The following is a 20,690-nucleotide window of genomic DNA, read 5'->3' as shown; positions in this document are numbered from 1 at the left end:
TAGCTGTATGTTCAGCACTATGATAGAGGAGCTGTATATACAATGTTGAATAGTGCATTTATCATTCTTGCTCTGTGTTCAAGTTCAGGCTCAGAGAGGAAGAGCACGGGATCCAAGGTTGTCTGAAGTTTCTGTTAGGGCAAGTGGAGTTCCTCACACCAAAGTGACCAATTAGTGAGGTCACTTTGCAATCACTCCAGTGGGTCTTGAACAGCATCTTATTGAAGCAGAACATATCAGAGTGATATGAATGCCTCAAGGAAAAGAACAATTTCCCCAAATTTTGTTTCTGTCATATATGTGGAAGCCTGTATTGGATCAATTATGTGCAATATACTTCTCAATGAGGGCCAAATTAAACAAACAGACCCTGTAAACCTTGGGTGACAGATGACCAAACGTCTATAATTCTGTAACTCCTTGAAGGACCCTATCATGCCTTACTCATTTTCTGTTGTTATTGTTCTTATAATGTGAACAGATGAAAGTGGGTGGATAAATGGATGGAAGGGTTATTCATGCATATGATGGATGAATGGAAAGGCAGAGGGATGGATTAAAAATGAAGGGTTATTTGGGTAAGTGGATGAGTGCTTGCATGGAAAGAAAGTGAAGTCGCTCAGTCGTGTCCGACTCTTTGTGACCATGGACTGTAGCCTACCAGGCTTCTCCATCCATGGGATTTTCCAGGCAAGAGTACTGGAGTGGGTTGCCATTTCCTTCTCCAGGGGATCTTCCCCACCCAGGGATCAAGACCGGGTCTCCCGCATTCTAGGCAGACGCTTTTACCGTCTGAGCCACCAGGGAAGTCGCATGCATGGAGAAAAGATGCTGAACGGAAGGATTATAGATGGAGGTGAAAAGATCCACAGACGAAGTCGGTGTAGGGTATGCTGAGTCTAAGGTTTCCGAGGGCAGGTAGCAAGAAAGGGGTGAGTTGATTTGAGAAGGAAAGTTGGAAGCACCCAGGTTTTTATGCGAGATTCTTCCACCTCACGGCCACTCGGGGGCACAGCAAACTCAATCCCGCCAGGTTCCTATAGCGCGAGAGCCTATAGCACCCTCGAGCGCGGGAGCCTCGCAGGAGTCCTCCCTACCACAAAAGCCTCTGGGTAGACGGGGGTCGGAAATACAGGAGAGCACAGCTTGGTCGCCGCACTCACGACCCTTTTGGGTACATGCGGGGACGCGCTTTCCTGAGCGGCTGCTGGACCCTCCGGGTCTGACTGATTAGAAAACTCTTGGCTTAAACTGATTCTCTCGCCGCCTCCACCCATTCTGACCAGGCAGTTTTTCCTATCTGTGATAGCGGAACGGGCAGCCGGGGTTCTTGCCTGGCGCGTTTCCGGGGGCATCATAGAGATGTGGTCCTCCGCCTGCCCAGTCCGCCGTCTCCCGCGTGTGGGCGTGCCTACGTCATTTTCGGTTGCCGCCGACGGGAAGAGGAGCGCCGGCTTCTGAGGAGAACGCCGCCGGGTCGCGCACACCCGGAGGCAGGCGATAAGCGTGGAGTGGTCTGAATTTGAAACACTGAGTCTCGAAGGGAAGTGGGGGCCCGCAGTCTGGTTCTTTCCCCTCTGCCTTCGGAGGGCAGCTGTGACTTCAGGGAGCGCCTGAGAGAAGGAAACAAGGCTTCTCTGAGAGCCTGAGGAGGGAGAACAGAGTTGGGCACAGCTTTGAATCACCAGCGTAGCTTGGAGGCAGGTCCGCAGGTGCGTCCCCTGCTCCTCGGCTCTGAACTGACGCATCCACACCAACCGGCAGCGCGTTAAGATGGCAGGCAGTGCCACTGCTCCTAATCCCTTGCAGACACTTCAGGAGGAAGCCGTGTGTGCCATCTGCCTGGACTATTTCAAGGATCCCGTGTCCATCGGCTGTGGTCATAACTTTTGCCGAGGGTGTGTGACCCAGCTGTGGGGCAAGGAAGATAATGAGCAAGACAGGGAGGAAGAGGAAGATGAATGGGAGGAGGACGAGGACGACGACGAGGCAGTAGGGGCCATCGGTGGATGGGGCAGCTCCATTCGGGAGGTTTTATACCAGGGGGATGCTGACGAGGTGTTGTTCCAGGACCAAGAGGATGATGAACCCTGGGTCGGTGACGGTGGCATAAGGGACAGAATGGATTATGTGTGGGACCAAGAAGAGGAGGAAGATACGGACTACTACCTGGGAGGCTTGAGACATGACCTGAGAATTAACGTCTACCTGCAAGAGGAGGAGATTTTGGAAGAATACGATGAGGACGACGAAGAGCTGTACCCTGACACTCACCTGGCTCCGCCTCCAGCCCCTCCACGGCAGTTCACCTGCCCCCAGTGCCGAAAGAGCTTTAAGCGTCGCAGCTTTCGTCCCAACTTGCAGCTGGCGAACATGGTCCAGATAATTCGCCAGATGTGTCCCACTTCTAATCGAGAGAGCCGGGTGAATGATCAGGGCATCTGCTCCAAACACCAGGAAGCTCTGAAACTCTACTGTGAGGTGGACAAAGAGGCCATCTGTGTGATATGTCGAGAATCCAGGAGCCACAAACAGCATAGTGTGGTGCCATTAGATGAAGTGGTACATGAGTACAAGGTAAGCAGCATGGGAGAATGTGGGGATTTGAAGGAAGTGGAGGAGAAACCAGGGCAGCTGGGTACTTTGTAGCTGAGCCTCTTTTTTTTGTGAGGGATGAGGCACAGGGTGAAGAGAGATGGACATATGTGGAGAAAAGAAACACTGGCTGAGGCTGACTGGCTTCCCCAGAGGAAACTGAGTAAAGACTAAAGACAGTAATCAGGAGCTGATCACTATCTTTACTCCCTTTCAATTTGCCCAAGTATAAGAGGGTACAAGTGACAGCCTTCTCCCCACTCCCCGACTTAATTTCCCACTTATATAATATAAGTACTGAGTCTATACCTGACCAAGACTCCAGGACCCTTAATACACAGGAATGGAAAGCCATCGTGCTTATAGATAACTAGACATTTAGGACACAGCACAAGCAGTGTCAAAACTGAGGGCTAATTGGTAGACCAAAAAGCCAGGGTGTGGTTCCTGCTAATAAGAGCAGCTGGACATACCTGCCTAATAAGTCTGGAGTTACTTTCCTGCCTTCAGTGGGGCCCATTTCCCCTGTAGAGAAAGGCAGAGGACATAAACATCAGAATAAACCTGCCCCGATCATTTCCCTTACCTGTTACTTTATCATAGCAGAAGAAGTTAAGGATTTAGAATCAGATGACCTGGCTCTAAAACTTACTGTCTAATCTTGGGCAAGCCTCAACCTCTTAGCTTTACTTTTCCCCTAGGCTTGTTAAGATGAAAAGAGATCTTATATGAAAGTATTTTATAAACCATAAAGCACTAAACAGATGTTTCTTTGGCTTTCCTCTAGTTTCCTCTAATTTATTTGGGTTCTGATTTGGTTAAAACCTTGCTTTCTAGTTCTGATCTGAGTATTAGAGAATTATCTCAGTGACAGCATGAAGACTGTCAAAAAGCCTAAATGGATACGACTCCTAGCGGTACCCAAAGGAGAGAAAGGTTGTCTTCAGGTCCATTAAAGTCTTAGTAGCAGTTGCTCATGTCTCAGTAGTGCTTTACAGTTTATAAAGTGTATTTTCTCATATTCTACAGCAGTGGTTTTCAAACTGTGGGTTTTGATCAATTAGTGGGTCTTAAATGGGTCATGCCCAGCATTATTTTTAAATGAACTGAGAAAATATCGAGTGCATGGGAGCATAGTAAGGGTAAGTATTGTTTTATGAAACTTTTAAATTATATGTACACATGTGTATACTTGGGCCACAAAACATATCGCTTACTCTGGGTTGCAGTCAAAACACAAACAGAACCCTGCCCTATAGGTATTATATATTAGATATTATCATCTCTCACCCCCTCCCCCACAACCCCGCCGCCCCGTTTCACAGTACCTGTTGGTAAGTACACAGTTAAGACACAAATCTTCATTAAAAACCATTGCTAATTCCATCATATTCATATGACTTAAGGATAAACCCTAGTATCTGCTTTCCCCCCAGGGTAATAATTAAGTTTGCCTATAGAAGAAACTATGTCCTGTACTTCTGGGGTTTAGTACCTAAAGCTAAGGAGAGGAGGTAACCTTTCATTCCTCTGCTAGGATTTCCTGAAAAGAATTTCTGAAACCAAAATTTTAATTGAAAGCTAGTTTAGACAAGAGAAAAAGAGGTGATCTCTTTATCTTGGGAAGCCAGCTAACACTCATTTGAAACCTCGGAAGTTACTTATAAAGCACACTTGTAAGTATAAACAGCACGATCAAGTTAAATTGGAGATAATCCCCTTTCAAAATATATACTATTTAAAAGAAAATAAAACTTTTTTTTCAAACATATACCAGAACTTAGGTTGATGGTGATACCAAACACAGGAATTACACTGAAGAGGTAATAATTGTGTAGGCCTTCTTTATATGGTTTATAGTTTGTTTTTTATTGGTAAACATGTATCTTACAGTAGCATGATTTAGAATCTTATGATACAATAATAGTTAACATTATATGGAACTGTTTTTGTATAATGGTTTATTTAATTTGCTATACATTAGCCACCACACAGTTCTGGTTACATTAAATTCTCTCTTGTCAGCTATTAATTCACCAAAATTTTAATCTCCTTTGGAGGTGATCAAGCTTTTTTAGTTTTAGGGGCTACAATAGGAAGTTGTTACTCATAGACTCAGGGAACAGTTTAGTGATTTTCAGAAATAGAAAAGAAAGCATTCTGTCCTCCTCCCTTCACACATTATATCAGCATTGCCGGATATGAAGAAAGTTATAGTTTATGAAACCGTACTTAATATTGTAATGTTAAAAAGAAAAAAGATTTAATTTTTCATAATATAAGAAATAAATTGGAAAGAACTCCTTGGCCGGTGGGAATACAAAGGCAGACCAAGAAGTATTCAGAGTAAAGCCTATAATCTGAGGTATATAACAAACTGGATACCCAGAGATGTTTGTTGTGGATATGGTACCATTCATACTGCTATTCCTTAAAGTTTAATTTTGTATAAGAGGCTTTTTTAGCTATGAAACACTTACTTATTTACATCTTCCATTTTGTTCATCCCATGAGTTAGAGTTCATCTTGACTCTTCAAACTAGAATCAGAGGATTATGAAAGTAAGATCGTTTAGATTGACCAAGGGTACCGTTAAATGGTGTCAGGTTTTAGCCAGCAGATGGGTGTATAAAAAGAAAATGAACAGAGATTTCACTTGTTGAGGCTCAGGCATAACTGGATGCCTGTATTGCCCTGCCACCCAGCTGCCGCCGGTAAAATCATTCATCGCTCTGCAAGAGGGACCAGAGGCTTCCATCATCAGTACTCCTGTTTTTCTGTTCTTTTCCTTGAGGTAGCTAAAGGTGGCAGCCAAAAAATTTTTTGAGGCTTTTATCAAGTTTGTATTCATGAATGATGCAGAAGATAGGGTCAGCTTCTTCAGATGAGTTATCTGAAAGTGTTGGGCGGTGACACATGCCAAACACTGTTAAAAGTTATGCCACCAAAAACAGTGAAGTATTCTGCAAAGCACAATTCTCTGCAGTTTTAAGATTGGACAGTATTGGAATATTAATAAGAATCTTCAAAGGCCATGAATGCCTGCCTAATACTAAATAATAAATAACTCTTTTAATTGCAAAGGAGAAAAAAATGGAGAAACTAGTGAAACCTTGCATCCCGAGTGCTGCCATAACTTTGAGAGGAAATTGAGGAATTCCAGAATTTCTTCATCAACTTCTGCATCTGAATTCATTGACTGAGCCTATCAAACATCAGGTTTAAAAAACAAAGCAAACATCAGCTCATCCTTTGCTCTTAGTTGAGATTAATCTACTGAAGAAAACTGTACTTTGCTTTGTTCAGAATAAGGCTTTAAAAACTCTGGATGTGCTATTTTCACTAAGCCTAGCACTAAAGACAGTATTTTTGAGGTTGTATGAAATGAAATTAGTTGGAAGAAAAAAATTAGAGAAGTATATGTTAATGGTGCTACAGCAATGGCATGTTTTAGATCTGGGTCTTTGTCAGAAATTGAAGAAAACTGGAGAGATGTACTGTAGCAGTCACCACCAAGCATTGACTTCATCAGCCTGCCCATAATCTACTGGAAATCTTAAGCCTTGCTGTCAGCATAACTGTTGTGAAAAGTAGTCCATCTGATCCCAGTTTGCCTTGGTTTTCAAAAATCTGAATGCTGTTCAGAGTATTTCCTGTCACGCACCGAGTTTCCTTGATCAGAAAACTTGGTTCACCTGAACTTCTTACGGACAGAACAACTACTTTGGGACACCAATGATAAAGAATCTGTACTTTAAAACTTAAAGCAGAATTTAACACATTGAAGCTTAAAATACATTGACCCTGAAATGTCAAGGAACAGACACCAACATCACTGCTTGTTATGAAATGAGTACTTTAAGCACTTGCCAAAAATCTCTACAAACGGCAAACTCATATGAAAAATGTCAATTTTCTTGGCTAATCTTTCAAGAACCAGATTCATGAATGTTATTTCCAGGAAAAAAAAAAAAGGGAAAATCTAAAACTATTCTGGGTGATGTTTTGTTGACCTTGTTCTTAAAACCTACCTGTGGTAACTTTGGGAAGAATGTCTCATGTTTCACACTTAATGTTCATTTCTCACTAGAAGAACTTCAGGAGTTTGTGGAACTCAAAGTTGGATTGTTTTGACTAGAAATTTTCAGATTTTAATTATTATTTTAAACATTACTTTAAACATTATCCCATTTTTCTCCTTATATCTTAAAAGCTTTTTTTTAAAATTGGTATAACTAACTGTGGGAGAAAATACCACAAGTGTTGTCAAAGCAGCTTGTGTTTTGTTGCATTTTCTACACCATCCAAGAAAAGAAAAGTTAAGGCTTAACAGTGACATGGTTATTATATCATTTGAATAAATTTTTGCCTTCCAAAATTTACCATTGCTTTGATTAATTTTAGTCATGAAACTTAATTTTGTGATTTTAAATAACAGTGAAGGAAGGAGAATGTGAGGTGTTAAGGTATATGGAAAGAAAAGGTGTGGGTTACAAAAACATTAAGAAAAACTGATACATATCCAAATCCATCAGATGCTCATCTGTTTATTGAATGTCTTCCCTACTAGGTTCAGCTGTTGACTGCTGTATCACAAGTCAGACTGTTTAAACTTGCTCCTCTCTACTGTGGCTGTACCCTGGACCTTTTCTTCACACAGACTTGCTACACACCTGAAATCCTGAACTCCAATTGTACCATGAACTTAGCTCTTTGCATTCTAGTACATTCCAGTTATACATGCCCTTCATCTTTATGGAGGCCACTGTTCCACTGACTCCTAATTTTTTCCTTTCCCCATTTATCAGACATTTGCTAGCTTTACTTACTATCCTTCTGACCCTGTACCTCAAGATTAGTCTTGGCACAAAGAACTGATCCATGTTGTGTTCTAGACCAGGGATTCTCAACCTCAGCACTCCTGTCATTTTGAATGAGATAATTCTTTGCTTTGGGGGGTGGGATATAGTCTATGCATTTGAGGATGCTTAGCAGCATCTGTGGATCCCACCTACTAGATGTATGTAGCACTCCTCCACCAGTTGTGACAACCATAAATGTCTCAGATGTTGCCAGATGTCTTGGAGGGAGTGGTGCAAAAGTACCCACTGCTTTAGTCTCGGAAAAGTTAGTCCTATCTGCAGACCTGCCATTACTAGCCTCACTTAGGCCGTATAGTCAGTACCTGGCAAGGAGGTTTAAAAGTGTTCGGGGAGGAATAGCCTCACCCAGCTGGAATTTTATTAAATGCAGTCATAGCATCAATGGATTAACTAAGACCCCTACTTCTCCCAGTTCTTGGCATACAGGTAACAGGGTCAACAGGCCTTTTTTTAAACTGAGTTGCCTATATCACTGCCATTAAGGACTAAGATAAAGCAGTATATGAAATAAGATCTAGAAACAATGAATAATAAAAGGCAATCACTTCAGCTGTTCCTTAGTTTCAGCAGAGTCATTCGGCAGTATTTAAGTATTCAGAACTAAGACCAGAGCCTCTGTTCCTATCAGAGTGGGAGTAGCCCTGGACTGATCCATCAGCCCTTAAAGCACTTCTTTAAAACCTAAGGTTCCTCTGCCATTGGCCATCAACCTCTGGTCCCTGTGCCATGCCTCCTGAAGCCTTTATAGGACCTAGAGATTCTGTGCTGTTTCCCACCCCTTATCCCTGACCCCCTTTGGAAGCTATCCTATAACAGTGAAATTATCACAGATATTTATTGACCAATAAATTTGGGTTACAAAGAGGAGGCAGGAACAGTAGCCCTCTATACCAGCTCTAAGGACTTTCTGCAATGATGGAAGTGTTCTAAATCTGTGCTATGCAATATGGTACAGGTACCACTGACTACATAGGACTTCTGAGCTCTTGCAAAAATGTGATTACTACAACTCATTTATTTTAAATAGTCACATATGGCTTGTGGTGGTTTAGTCGCTAAGTCGTGTCCAACTCTTGTGGCCCCATGGACTGTAGCCTGCCAGGTTCTGTCCATGGGATTCTCCAGGCAAGAATACTGGAGTGGGTTGCCATTTCCTTCTCCAGGGGATCTTCCTGACCCAGGAACTGAACCCAGGGCTCCTGCACTGCAGACAGATTCTTTACTGAATGAGCTACAAGGGAATCAAATCACGTTAGACTGTATAGTTCTATACAGAAACAGATTGAATTTTGATCCTTCCTAGGACTCTCAAGAGTAGTAAAGTCCAAATGGAAGATGCAAAAGGAAAAGACAATTTTCTTTTCTCAATCAAGAGAGAGGCTGTAAGGTTATATTTTTAGGTATAAAAGGAGAAAAGGCGGCTTTTTTTTTTTTTAATCTGACCAAAATGGCCTTGAGCCAGTTACACTTGTGATCCATATAGATCACATGTGGGAGATGTGACAGAGGAGAATTCTAATGGAAAGTAGCTAAAAACTATTACCTGCTTTCCCAAAAGAGCTGGGGCTAGAATCTCAAAGCAAGACAAGTTTAAGTATAAATAAGCTTTTATTTTGTTTAACTTTTTAATGATAGTGTCTGCCTACAAATCAGAGTCCTCAGAGAATCTTGGACTTGGGGCAACAGCTCACCTGTGCATGTGGGAAGTATAGGAGGAGATGCCACAAGGCTCCTGTTATCAGGAGACCTGCTACTCTTCTCCCCAACTCTCCTGCTTCCAAAGAAGGGGGAAAATGGATACCTTAGGGATTTGAATTAGAAATAGCCTTAAAGAACAAGGAGGCTTATTCCTCCTAGCTGCATTCAGGCTGAGACCTTCCTTGCCTTTTCCCCCATCCTAAAAGATTCAGATCCAGAGTTGACAGTTCTTCTGGTTGACAGTTCCACTTGTCATCAAGCAGGGCCTTGCAAAGACAAAGGAGGATCCAGGTGGTCTGCAAGAAGATCCCTGGAGGTCACACCCCCTTTTTGACTACCATTTCCGAGGCGTGTAAAATCCCTTCTCTCCCTCTATAGCAAAGGATGGAATTTCTCAGCAGGCTCTGGCTATTTAACCCAGGTGTGAGCAGGGAAGGGTTACATGGGCTGAGGGCTGTCTGCTTCTCAGCCCTCATATCTTGTAGTAAGCTGGGGCTGCTGCTAAGTCGCTTCAGTTGTGTCTGACTCTGTGCGACCCCATAAATGGCAGCCCACCAGGCTCCCCCATCCCTGGGATTCTCCAGGCAAGAACACTGGAGTGGGTTGCCATTTCCTTCTCCAATGCATGAAAGTGAAAAGTCAAAGTGAAGTCCCTCAGTCGTGCCCGACTCTTAGAGACCCCATGGACTGCAGCCCACCAGGCTCCTCCATCCATGGGATTTTCCAGGCAAGAGTACTGGAGTGGGGTGCCATTGCCTTCTCCGTGTAGTAAGCTGGTTAGCCTCAAGTTTCCATTTCAACACGATCTCTTGACCCTGGTTCATATGAAATTCTCTTCCTGGTAAAAAGCTGAGAACAAGCACCCTGGGTCACATTTTGTTTCTCCCTACCACTGAGTGCTGTTTTAAATCCTTTAACAAAGCAAAGAAGTTTGCCTTTTGCTGGCATTTCTTACAGTCTTGCCTGGAATATAGCCACTTGCCCAGATCATGCCCACTTTCACAGCCTGTGACTCTGCACATCTAGTAAAGCAGGGGTCACATAGTAGGAGGTGAGTGATGAGAGAAACCAAAACCACCTCCCCACCCTGCCCCCATCCGTGGAAAAACTGTCTTCCATAAAATGTTCCCTGGTGCCAAAAAGGTGGGGGACCACTGTGCTAAAGTACCCAGAGCCTGGGGAATGCCAGTCCATCTCTTAGGGAAGACCCACAGGATATGTTAGCAGCTTTCTGGGGGACTGTTAGACCTCAGATTTCTGCCTAAGACAAACAAGGGACCTTTCAAGAGATTAAAAAATGGCATGTGATTTCTGGATAAATCTATTTCCAGCATTGATTTAATGCCACATCCCTGCCTCTGACTAGGAAGAATGGAACAGAACCTATAATTATAGTCTCACATTTCCCTGTCTTCAGCCTTTTTGAACTTAATTCTTTAGGCCTCAATCATTACATAGCTTCTGTATACAGAAGCTGACTCTAGACCCTGGAATGGAGGAAGCAGGGTAGAGATGGACTGGAAGAGATGTTCAACCCCTCACTCATAAGACCTTTGGTAAATCTTCTATTCCTTCCTTTATAAGAGTCTCATGATCCTCCAGGAGACCCTCTGGTTCAGCTTCTGAATTCTTACTTTTTTCTAGTCTTACTCCTCCAACCTAGCCTCCACTTTGACAACAAATGCCTTTCAGTAAGATCAAGGGTAGGCAGGTAGGCAGGAGAGGGATGAGATAATCTTTAAGAGACTGTCCTGGGCTTCAGGACAAAATCACTAGGGTGAACTGCCTACCTTGGATTTCATTCTGCCTTCTCTCTTGAAATAATCATCCTCAAACTTGTGCATGCAAACCATGCACAAGTTTGTATATCTCCTCCCCAAGCTGATCCCTCTGCCTAGAATGTCCTGCCTTTAACTACTTGCTCCTAACTACTCAGCCTGTGAGGTTGACCACCAAAGTTAGAATCTTCCACATTCGAAACCCTCTATCTGGTGCTGGGAATGCAAAATGTGAGCAGAAACAGCCTAATCCCTATCCTTAGGGCACCCACAGGAGAGGCTGGCAGAATTTAAGAGACCCAACACACACTGCACCACTAGTAGGACAGCATTAAATAAAGGAGCCTGACATACACCTGAGGGTCACAGAGGGCCTCCCAGATGTGGTAACTTGAGCTGAGACTTGAAGGAAGCTTAGATTTAACTAAGGGGAGGGGGGAGGGGAGGTGGTGGTGATAAGACATGGTGGGCCTTCCAGACAGAACAATGCATATTCTGTATGGGAGAGAATTGATGGATGAGTTGGAGGAGTAAGGGAGGGCCAATGTTGTCATAACAATGGAGTATGGGGTATGCCAGAGCCAACCACACGGAGTCTGCAGAAGGACAGTAAAACAAAGGGAAGCCATCTGCCCAGGGCTGGCAGTCAGCAGGCCCTCCGGTCCCAGCCATACACCTTTCCCTTAGGTCCTCACCTCAGCATTCAAAGGAAGACCTCTTCCACCTCTTGAATGCTGGCAGGAGGGGATGGAGGCCTCTGCTCCTGAAGATCATGGGCCTCCAACAAGAAATCTGAAGGACTCTTTCCAGTTGTGTGGGTCCTAGGGGCTTCCTTCAGGAAAGGAATGGTGAGACAGACTTCCTTAGAAGAGCATCTCCAATTTCTTCTGTGGGATTCTTAACTTGTGTGGACTAGAGGTGGTGCCCATGAGGACAGGGGAAAGATGGGACTGCCCAGGGGCTAAGACAATAAGTAGGTGAGACAGCAGTAAGCTCGGAGCCAGAACTGGTTCTACCTACAGGGTGTGGGCTCCCTGGAAAAGTGGGAGGATAGCTTGGAGGAGAGCCGAGTCTTCCCTAAAAGGCAGATGAGAGCCTCCAGCCACCTTCCACTTCCCTGAGGTTGGAGAAGAAATGCCCTGAATGAGAAGGAAGAGGTCTGGCCCAACCTGGCCAGTGTAGTAAGTAGACTTTGTTGAGAAAGGCGCAGCTGATTCTCAAACTGTCCAGCAGCTGAGGGACAACACTGCTGGAAGGAGCCAGGATTCCTCTGCTAACCAAAACAACCTACAGCCTCCTCAACAGGAGTGAGGAGTCCAGGCGGACCCCTAACCAGGGCCAAGCGAGGGCTTCCATGCCAGGGGTCCCCAGCTTCTGGGATCTAATGCCTGATGATCTGAGGTGGAGTTGATGTAATAATAATAGAAATAAAGTGCACAATAAATGCAATGTGTTTGAATTATCCTGAAACCACCCACCCCCGTCCATTGAAAAACTGTCTTACACAAAACCGGTCCCTGGTGTCAAAAAGGTGGGAACCACTGCAGCAGGGAGCCACAGCGTGCCCTTGAGGGAAGCAGGCTTGAATGTGGCTGTGCTGCAAAGGTCACTCCACCCCCACCTCTACTCAAGAGCCAAAGCCAAAGAGGTCCCCAGCATTCCCAGGGTCAGGGCAAGGCCTCCTTCAGCTAAAGGCTGTCCTTCTCCTTCAGTGGCACTGTGGCCTGCCAGCCTCCCCTCCAAGAGAGGAGAGACCAGGTGGTGGCTGTAAAAGAGCTCTGAAGTGGGAAGCCTGAATCCCTCAGGGTCCCTGGTCAATGGGGAAGGCCACTACATCACATTTATCTCTCTCCTCTACTGGCATTGCCAGCTTAGTCCTGGTGAGCACCAGGGCAAAACTCAAATTCCCTCCTTGACCCCATAGGAGGGGCTACTGCCAGAATCATCTGAAGATTAAAGACAAGTGTGGGGAGAAGCCTGCGGGTTCAGAAAGTCACCTTCAACTGTCTCAGAGCAGAGACAGGGCAGGGAGGACCTGGGAGGGGCTGGGCAGGGGTGGGCTGGGAACCTGGGAAGGCAAGGATCCTCTGGGAGGCTTCTGGAAAAGTCTGGTGTTACAGAAAGGTCCCATCTTTGAGCCAGTATGAGTGACCTTACAGGCTTCTTTTAAACCTGGTTTCCTGGCACCCTGCCTCAAGGATGCAGATTCCACAGGGATACCCTGGACAAAATTCAAGAAACAGCCAAATGAGGTTTTTCGAGGGGGGAAAAACATAATAATGTGATTGAGTAAGGGTGTCTTTGGAGAGCAGAGGTAGGAGGTGGAGGAGCAAGTGTTCTTGAGGACAGAGGAAATTTTGTGTAACACATCTCACATTCCACAGAGATGACCATAGAATCACTCACCTCTCCATTGTGCTGAGTACCCAAGGAGGCTTAGTCATGGCCCAAGTTGTGGGCAGCAAGCTGGATACTAAGATGGGTGAAGGCAAGGATCTCCCACCATCACAGGAGAAACAAAACGCATGGGTAGGGACTTCCCTGGTGGTCCAGTGGCTAAAACTCTGTGTTCCCAATACAGGAGAGCCGTGGTGGGATCCCTGGTCAGGGAACTAGATTCCACATGCCACAACTAAGACAGGATGCAGCTAAATAAACATTAAAAAAAAAAAAAAAAAAGCATAGGCAGGGGTAGAGTTCAGCGTTGGAAAAACTACAGGACAGCCAGTTGGGGGCGCCAGGAAGGTAGATGATAGAACCCTTAAAAGAATCCTTAGGCTGTGCAGGAACACAGCAAAGGCTGTTCCTGGTGAGACCAACTTGGCTGTGGAGGAAGGCAGAGGCACCAAGAGAGTAGCTGCTTTCAAGGGACGGATTCTGGCCTTCTTCACAAATCTGAGTAGCCATAGCCCGTAGCAGCTTTGCCACTGTCCCACGCTGTTCCTTCCCAAAGGCAGGCCTTCTAGTAGTCTGCTAGGCCCTTCCTCCAGCCTGCAAAGCCCTCTGTCAACTGCCACCCCCGCCCCCACCTCCATCGCATTGGTTTGGTCCCCAGGGCCTTCAACGCTCCAGCTCCGGACTTTGGGACTAATTCTTTCCTCGGAGTGGAACATCCACCCAGAAATCCCCAAGGCTCTCTCCCATATCTTTCTTTGTTAAAAATCTCCCCCTTGAGCTCTCTTTTCCTCATCTCATTGGATGTAAGCTCAAAAAACAAAGAACAGGTCCCTTTTATCCTGTTCACAGCTGTGTTCCCAAGACCTAAAATTGCGTCTGGTAGCCAAGAGATGCTCACTAAATTCTGTGCATTTACTTTGCCAGGGATCTTTCTGGGTGTTTTACCTATCTGATACACTCTCCACACCCTGTGAGGTAGGTACTATTATTCCCGATCTCATTTCATGAGAAAATAATACATGTGACAAACAGAAAAGAAATACTTGCGCACGCCTGGCCGCCCAGACCCAAGGACCTTTCTACGAGGTGGTTTTGCCCGAGCCAGCTTTCCTCTTGGGGCCTTTCAGTTTCTGCGAGAGCTCTCCACGCTCCTGCTTAGGTGAGAGCGGGGTTTATTGTCCAGCGGCCCACAGACTAACTTATCCTTCATTCCCGGTTTTCCTCTCTGTAACCCATTCCTGCCTTAGTCCTGGGTGGACTGTCTTTCCTCACCCAACACTATTAGTGAATAAACCTCTTGAGGGAAGAGTCGCCGCCCGCGCATGGAATCTGTTAGGGTTTAATAGTTCACCTGAACGTAGTTTACTTTGAAATTTTAATATAGTATTATCACATTGCCCACCGTTACTCACAATTGTGCTCATGAAATTAAGCTCCCTCTGCGATGCCCTCCGAGCCACCAAGCGGAAAGGGAGGGGTTCAGCCTGTGCCACGTAGGGCCAGTGAAGCCACTAGGCTCTCCTTACTAGGCTCTGGGGCGTGTACTTCCTTTCTGCCGCTTTTGAGACATCATGCCCCAACCATAAGGAACCTTTTAAAATACTCAGGCATGTTAGTTTAATAAGGGGATTTGTACGGTGCTACCAAATCACGTTGTACGGCGGTCTGGACCAGAAATCTTTCATCTCTCTCTTTGAACTACATGGCGCTGCCATCTTGAGCAGAAGTGAATTATGGGAGGGCGCCATTTTGCTCGGCAGGGCGGGTATTTCCGGTTCCGGCGTGGGCGGCTCCCTCTTTTCCTCTGCAGAGCCGCGGTGGAAGCGGGTGTGAGGGTCGCCTCTCTGAGTTATCCAGTTCCATCCTTGTCGCTGCGGCGACACCCGCACTCTCCGTCGCCATGACTGAACAGATGACCCTTCGTGGCACCCTCAAGGGCCACAACGGCTGGGTGACCCAGATCGCTACCACTCCCCAGTTCCCGGACATGATATTGTCCGCCTCTCGAGGTACGGGCTGAGGTGCTGGATTATGGGGCAGGGGTCGTTGAGCGCGTCACGTGGTTGGGCCTGTGGGCCGCGAGGTGGGCTGTGAGTTGACCTGTGCCTAGGCCTCATCGCGGAGAAACCCATGAGGCATCCCCCACTTTGCGCCCTCCGAAACAGCTGACTGCCGGGAGGGTTGCAAGGCTGGGGCCTTTTTAATCTCTAGCTCTCAAACCCGTGTATGTGACTGTGTGCCCAGGAGCCTTCGGGTCGGGCGGCGCGGTGATGATCCCAACATGCCATCTGAGTGCCTATGCTGAAACCCAGAGGCTGTTTCTGAGCTGCTGCCCGGACCCTCTGCTTATTAAAAAGTGGACTCCAAGGAGGACCTCGTGTCTAGTCTGGGCTACTTCAGGGTAGCCCTTTCTCACCCCGCCCCACCTGGTTTTTTTTTTTTTTTTTTCCTTGCTTTTCATTCTCTCTGTACCTGACTGTATTTGGAGATTTTTTTGTCGCTTGCCTTTTGCGTTCACGCTATTTAAAAATAGTTTATCTGAGGCTACAATCATGTATGGCACGTAATAGGAAAGTTTGTTAAGTAGAACACATTGCAGTGAAAGCATCCAATCCTTAGCGCCTAAAGTGATTTTTCTAATGCTAGTATTTCTTGCATCCCTTAGCAGTAGTCTCAGGAGGCTCACAGCTAGTCTTCCACATCCAGCCTGCTGTGTGCATGCATTGTGGAAGTGAAGTCGCTCAGACTCTTTGCAACCCCATGGACTGTAGCCTACCAGGCTCCTCCGTCCATGGGATTTTCCCAGGCAAGGGTACTGGCGTGGGTTGCCATTTCCTTCTCCAGGGGATCTTCCAGATCCAGGGATTGAACCCAGGTCTCCCACATTGCAGACATCTGCTTTACCATCTGAGCCACTAGGGAAGCCCAGTAAATAGATGTGGAATCGTTTTGGATTTCCGAAAGGGGCATCCATAACCTGGATAAGTTTCACACACCTGAGTTAAATTCTCAGGGTGCTGCTTAACTCTGCTTGACTCTTGACTAGTTATTTGGACTTGGCTAATAACTACTCTCTCAGCCTTTAGGTAGTTTCCCTACCCCAAATGCCCTTGATTTATGATCCAGAAGGTCAGATGGTGAACTGTGGGGTTTTTTCACTGGGTCTTCTTTTTTGTTTTACCTGCCCTTAGATAAGACCATCATTATGTGGAAGCTGACCAGAGATGAGACCAACTATGGTATCCCACAGCGTGCTCTTCGAGGTCACTCCCACTTTGTTAGTGATGTGGTCATTTCCTCAGATGGCCAGTTTGCCCTCTCAGGCTCCTGGGATGGAACCCTTCGCCTTTGGGATCTCACAACGCAAGTAGCTGCTCTGGGGCACTGGGGGGAAGCTGGGTAGAAAGCATGTAGATACCATCAGGTTTCCCAGGGTAGTGATTGGGTACTTATGGGAACTGTAAGGCAGAGTACTTGGAGAAGATATTTATGGTTGTTTGGCCTCTCTTCCCATTGCTTTTAATTAGATAACACAGAATGGCTGAGGAGTGATCTGTTTTAGCAGTTTTATCAGATATTGCACTTGGGAGTAGGCAACATGTTTGAACATGTTGTATATTGGGAGCTCAGTCTTGGGTGGTCAGGCATTAATGGAGGATCCTGGTGATGACAGATGACATTGTCAGCCAATCCCCACGTGGGAGTGAGGACATGTCCTGCAATTCTGAAGGGATTCTCGGCCAAGGCTTGCTGTTTATCAAAGCCATGTCCAGGGTTGTGTGGGTAGTAACACAGCTCCATTGGGTGAGGAACCAGGCCAGGGAAACAGTGTGACTGTGGAAGAATGTTTGCAGAGTCTGTCTAGAGAGTAACGAAGTCCTCCCTCTCAGGGGCACCACCACTCGCCGATTTGTAGGCCATACCAAAGATGTGCTGAGTGTGGCCTTCTCTTCTGACAACCGGCAAATTGTCTCTGGCTCCCGAGACAAAACCATCAAACTATGGAATACTCTGGGTGTATGCAAATATACTGTCCAGGTAAAGTAAAGGCACATGCAGGGAGCACATGCTGAACATTTCCCCCCATCCTCTTAACTGGTGTTTTTATATGGTGATTTCAAGCCTCATCTGGAACCTAAAGGGATTCTATCGTAAAGGTTTGGGTTCTGGAAGTGTGAATACAGGTTGTCAACACACTGAATATATATCCCACATAACTGAGGGGGAAAGTGGGGGTCTGGAGTTTCATGAGATAAGACAGTTTCTCCTTATTTCCTTTCCATCCTCTGCAGGATGAAAGCCATTCAGAGTGGGTGTCTTGTGTCCGCTTCTCGCCCAACAGCAGCAATCCCATTATTGTTTCCTGTGGCTGGGACAAGCTGGTCAAGGTGAGCTTGGAGCCAGGGTGTAAGGCCTTTACCAACCAGAATGTGTTCCCACTGCCTCCCAGTTGGTCATAATCAACTTTGAATGCTTTATCCCTTAACTGACCATTTTCCTCTTGATACTTTCTCAGTACAGGCCATTGATTTTTGATATTTGGTCTATAGTAGCTAATTGGGAGCCCAGCGTCCCTGGTAAGGTGGCAACACAGAAAGCATTTTTTTTCCTTAAGTGGAAATTCTTTGACTTTTTTGTCACTGATAGAATGGAAATTGGCTGTCCTATCCAGGGATGCCTTTTAATCATGATGCTATGCCTTTTATTTGACCTGAGCCCTTTTGACCTTGATAGATCCAGAGCCCAGGTTCTTCACCTTTGACCCACAATTTTAGGTATGGAACCTGGCAAATTGTAAGCTGAAGACCAATCACATTGGCCACACAGGCTACCTGAACACTGTGACCGTCTCTCCAGATGGATCCCTCTGTGCTTCTGGAGGCAAGGTATTCATAGACACAGGAGTCCTCTAATCAATGGGGAACAGTTGGATACTTAAGATAATGGGACAGCAATCCAGGGGTAAATGTTTCTTCAGAAACATTTTGAAAATGATGTAGTTAAGGTGTTAGAGATTGTCTTATGTGAGGCTGGTTTCTTAAAGCTGTTGATGAGATTAGAATGCTGTGCTTTTGGAGCTTACAGTGATGCATTTTGAAGTCAGGTTCTTGTAGGGTTGGTGAAGTGTCATCTCTTACATAAAGAGATAACTGTTGATACTCATGAAATTTTTGTAAAGCCAAGATACTGCGGTAGGCAGTTAAGAATAAAGGCAGCATCTTGAGGCAAGATGGGTGGGATTAGCCTGTGGAAGAAGTCATATTTCCCTGATTTGTGTTCTCCTGTCACCCAGGATGGGCAGGCTATGTTGTGGGACCTCAATGAAGGCAAGCACCTTTACACATTAGATGGCGGGGACATCATCAACGCCCTCTGCTTCAGTCCCAACCGCTACTGGCTCTGTGCTGCCACGGGTCCTAGCATCAAGATCTGGGTGAGTTGTGTGCTACAACTGAGGCTAGATACCTGGCTGTGCAAACCTTGGCAATGCTGTAATTTTTCAATGTGTCTTCTGACTCATTGCTGGGATTTGAACTTCCTAAACAACTACAGAACCATCATGCCATCAGTGGATACCCAAGAAGGATGAGTTATTTCTTCTTGGGGTTGGGAACAAAAGGAAGACCAATTGTAGTGATCCGCTCAACCTCAGTGCAATTGACACTTCGGTCTGGGTAATCCATTGTTGGAGGGGAGGCAGTCTTGTGCATTAATATTTAAGATGTTTAATAGCATCCCAGGCTCTACTCCCCACAAGATGCCTGTAGCAAACTGTAGTGACAAATAAAAATGCCTCTAGGCATTGCCAAGCGTCCCCAAAGAGGCAGTAAGTAATTCTTTGCTGAAAATTACTGAATTACAATTAAAGGGGCATTTGAGCAGGGACCTGTCTTGGTTTTTAAAAACTGGTAATAGCATGAAAGGGCCCAGTGTCCTTAACCCTGGTTTTATCCCTTCCCCAGGACTTGGAGGGCAAGATCATTGTAGATGAACTGAAGCAAGAAGTTATCAGCACCAGCAGTAAGGCAGAGCCTCCCCAGTGTACCTCTCTGGCCTGGTCTGCTGATGGCCAGGTAAGTGGGTTTATCCTCTGGTGATTCAGCTTTTAACCTTTCTTGCTTTCTTCTCGTCAGCCAGTTACAAAACTAGTGACATAAATGATTGCCTTTGGCAGGACTTGGATAACTGTGCCAGTAAACACATATTACCCTTCATGTGCTAATGTCAGTAGGAAGATTGTGGAGGGACAGTGATTACCTGTCTTCAATTAAAACCTTGATTAACTTGATCAGTTTACAACCTGTGAATCCTTACAACCAGCTGTTGCTTCCTCTAGGAATACATAATCACCTGTGAATAGTAGAAGAGTGGGCATCTTAAAAAAAGGGTCATCTTTGTTGCACTAACAGGATTATAGAATTGCATGGCTCTAACAATGTTGTCATTTCTCCCTTGCAGACACTGTTTGCTGGCTACACGGATAACCTGGTGCGAGTGTGGCAGGTAACCATCGGCACCCGCTAGAAACAAACATGGCAGAGCTTTAAAAATTAAAAAAAATACTGGTTTTCTGACTTTTATAGTGAGTGTCTTTCTCTGAAAACTTCTTGAAACTCATCAAGTTGGTTTAATCTGCATCAAACTGGGGCTTTGATTAAAAAGATTTTTAGTCCTTCAAGGCAAGGAACTCCTTCGTACTCATCTTAGATATTTAAAATTAGGTGTAATGGTCTGGAGATGGTGGCTTTTCCTCAGGTGGCAGCTAAATGACAGATGTGTGGCACATCGAGGTCTCCTGTATATATACCCTCCAACTCATAATGGCAATGAGACTTCTTTGACTTCCAAGTAGATACGATACATAAAAAGACTGGAGATGTAGTGTGCCTGTGTCTTGGGCATGAGGGCCACAGTATATAGACATTTTTAGGAAAACCAAAGTCTCAAGCAGTGGTAGAAAAAAAGTGGCAGATCATCTTAAAGTAGACCTGAGGAGCCTGCCAATAATAAGCTAGACAGAGGATCCAGATGGAGGGTGGTAGGATTTGTACCTCGCTCTGTTGAAACAATCACATCTGACAAAGATCTAATTAACCACTCCTCCATTCTGTGGCATCTCCTTTGTGTGTGTATGCACACTCTAGTCATGTCTGACTCTGGTTTCCAACCCCTGTGGACGACAGCCCCCCAGGCTCCTCTGTCGCGGGGTTGTCATTTCCTTCTCCAGGGGATCTTCCCCACTCAGGAACTGAACCCACATCTCTTGCTTCTTTTGCACTGGTAGGCAGATTCTTTACCACTAGCAACACCTTACTCTTCTAAAGGAATGGACTCCACA

At 45.6% G+C, this 20,690-nt stretch overlaps 2 protein-coding genes, 1 long non-coding RNA gene and 2 other non-coding genes across 6 annotated transcripts; 4 read left to right on the top strand and 1 right to left on the bottom strand.

Moving 5' to 3' along the window:
* Positions 1-281: 281 nt before the first annotated feature.
* Positions 282-14,805, bottom strand: LOC136156028 (uncharacterized). Of its 2 annotated transcripts, none has more exons than XR_010660901.1 (5): positions 14,764-14,805; positions 5,076-5,134; positions 3,069-3,120; positions 2,275-2,474; positions 282-1,645 (listed from the first exon to the last, which is right to left on the bottom strand). It is a non-coding gene; the product is annotated as an uncharacterized lncRNA (long non-coding RNA). The 2 variants fall into 2 exon arrangements; XR_010660900.1 differs by lacking the exon at positions 282-1,645 and adding an exon at positions 1,782-1,911.
* On the top strand, positions 1,630-14,748 carry TRIM52 (tripartite motif containing 52). Its single transcript, XM_065918370.1, has 2 exons — positions 1,630-2,577; positions 5,680-14,748. Exons 1-2 carry the CDS (start codon positions 1,774-1,776, stop codon positions 5,746-5,748), a joined length of 873 nt encoding a protein of 290 aa, XP_065774442.1. The 5' UTR covers positions 1,630-1,773; the 3' UTR covers positions 5,749-14,748.
* Positions 14,806-15,141: 336 nt separating the features above from the next.
* Positions 15,142-19,932, top strand: RACK1 (receptor for activated C kinase 1). The gene is made up of 8 exons (XM_065918367.1): positions 15,142-15,360; positions 16,543-16,714; positions 17,242-17,389; positions 17,644-17,739; positions 18,127-18,237; positions 18,645-18,785; positions 19,315-19,425; positions 19,811-19,932. The coding sequence occupies exons 1-8, from the start codon at positions 15,252-15,254 to the stop codon at positions 19,874-19,876; spliced, it is 954 nt and encodes a 317-aa protein (XP_065774439.1). The 5' UTR covers positions 15,142-15,251; the 3' UTR covers positions 19,877-19,932.
* On the top strand, positions 15,613-15,680 carry LOC136156413 (small nucleolar RNA SNORD95). Its single transcript, XR_010660968.1, has one exon. It is a non-coding gene; the product is annotated as a small nucleolar RNA SNORD95 (small nucleolar RNA).
* On the top strand, positions 17,008-17,086 carry LOC136156805 (small nucleolar RNA SNORD96 family). Its single transcript, XR_010661269.1, has one exon. It is a non-coding gene; the product is annotated as a small nucleolar RNA SNORD96 family (small nucleolar RNA).
* Positions 19,933-20,690: the final 758 nt, after the last annotated feature.

This window comes from Muntiacus reevesi, chromosome 1 (genome assembly GCF_963930625.1).
Source record: "Muntiacus reevesi chromosome 1, mMunRee1.1, whole genome shotgun sequence".
NCBI classification, from domain to species: domain Eukaryota; kingdom Metazoa; phylum Chordata; class Mammalia; order Artiodactyla; family Cervidae; genus Muntiacus; species Muntiacus reevesi.
This window is presented reverse-complemented; position numbering and strand designations above follow the sequence as displayed.

Coding starts and splice junctions, on each gene's coding strand:
- TRIM52 (XM_065918370.1), top strand. CDS start 1,774: ATGGCAGGCAGTGCCACTGCTCCTAATCCCTTGCAGACACTTCAGGAG. Junction 2,578..5,679: donor AAGTGGTACATGAGTACAAG/GTAAGCAGCATG, acceptor TTAATTGCAAAG/GAGAAAAAAATGGAGAAACT.
- RACK1 (XM_065918367.1), top strand. CDS start 15,252: ATGACTGAACAGATGACCCTTCGTGGCACCCTCAAGGGCCACAACGGC. Junction 17,740..18,126: donor GCTGGGACAAGCTGGTCAAG/GTGAGCTTGGAG, acceptor CCACAATTTTAG/GTATGGAACCTGGCAAATTG. Junction 18,786..19,314: donor GTCCTAGCATCAAGATCTGG/GTGAGTTGTGTG, acceptor TCCCTTCCCCAG/GACTTGGAGGGCAAGATCAT.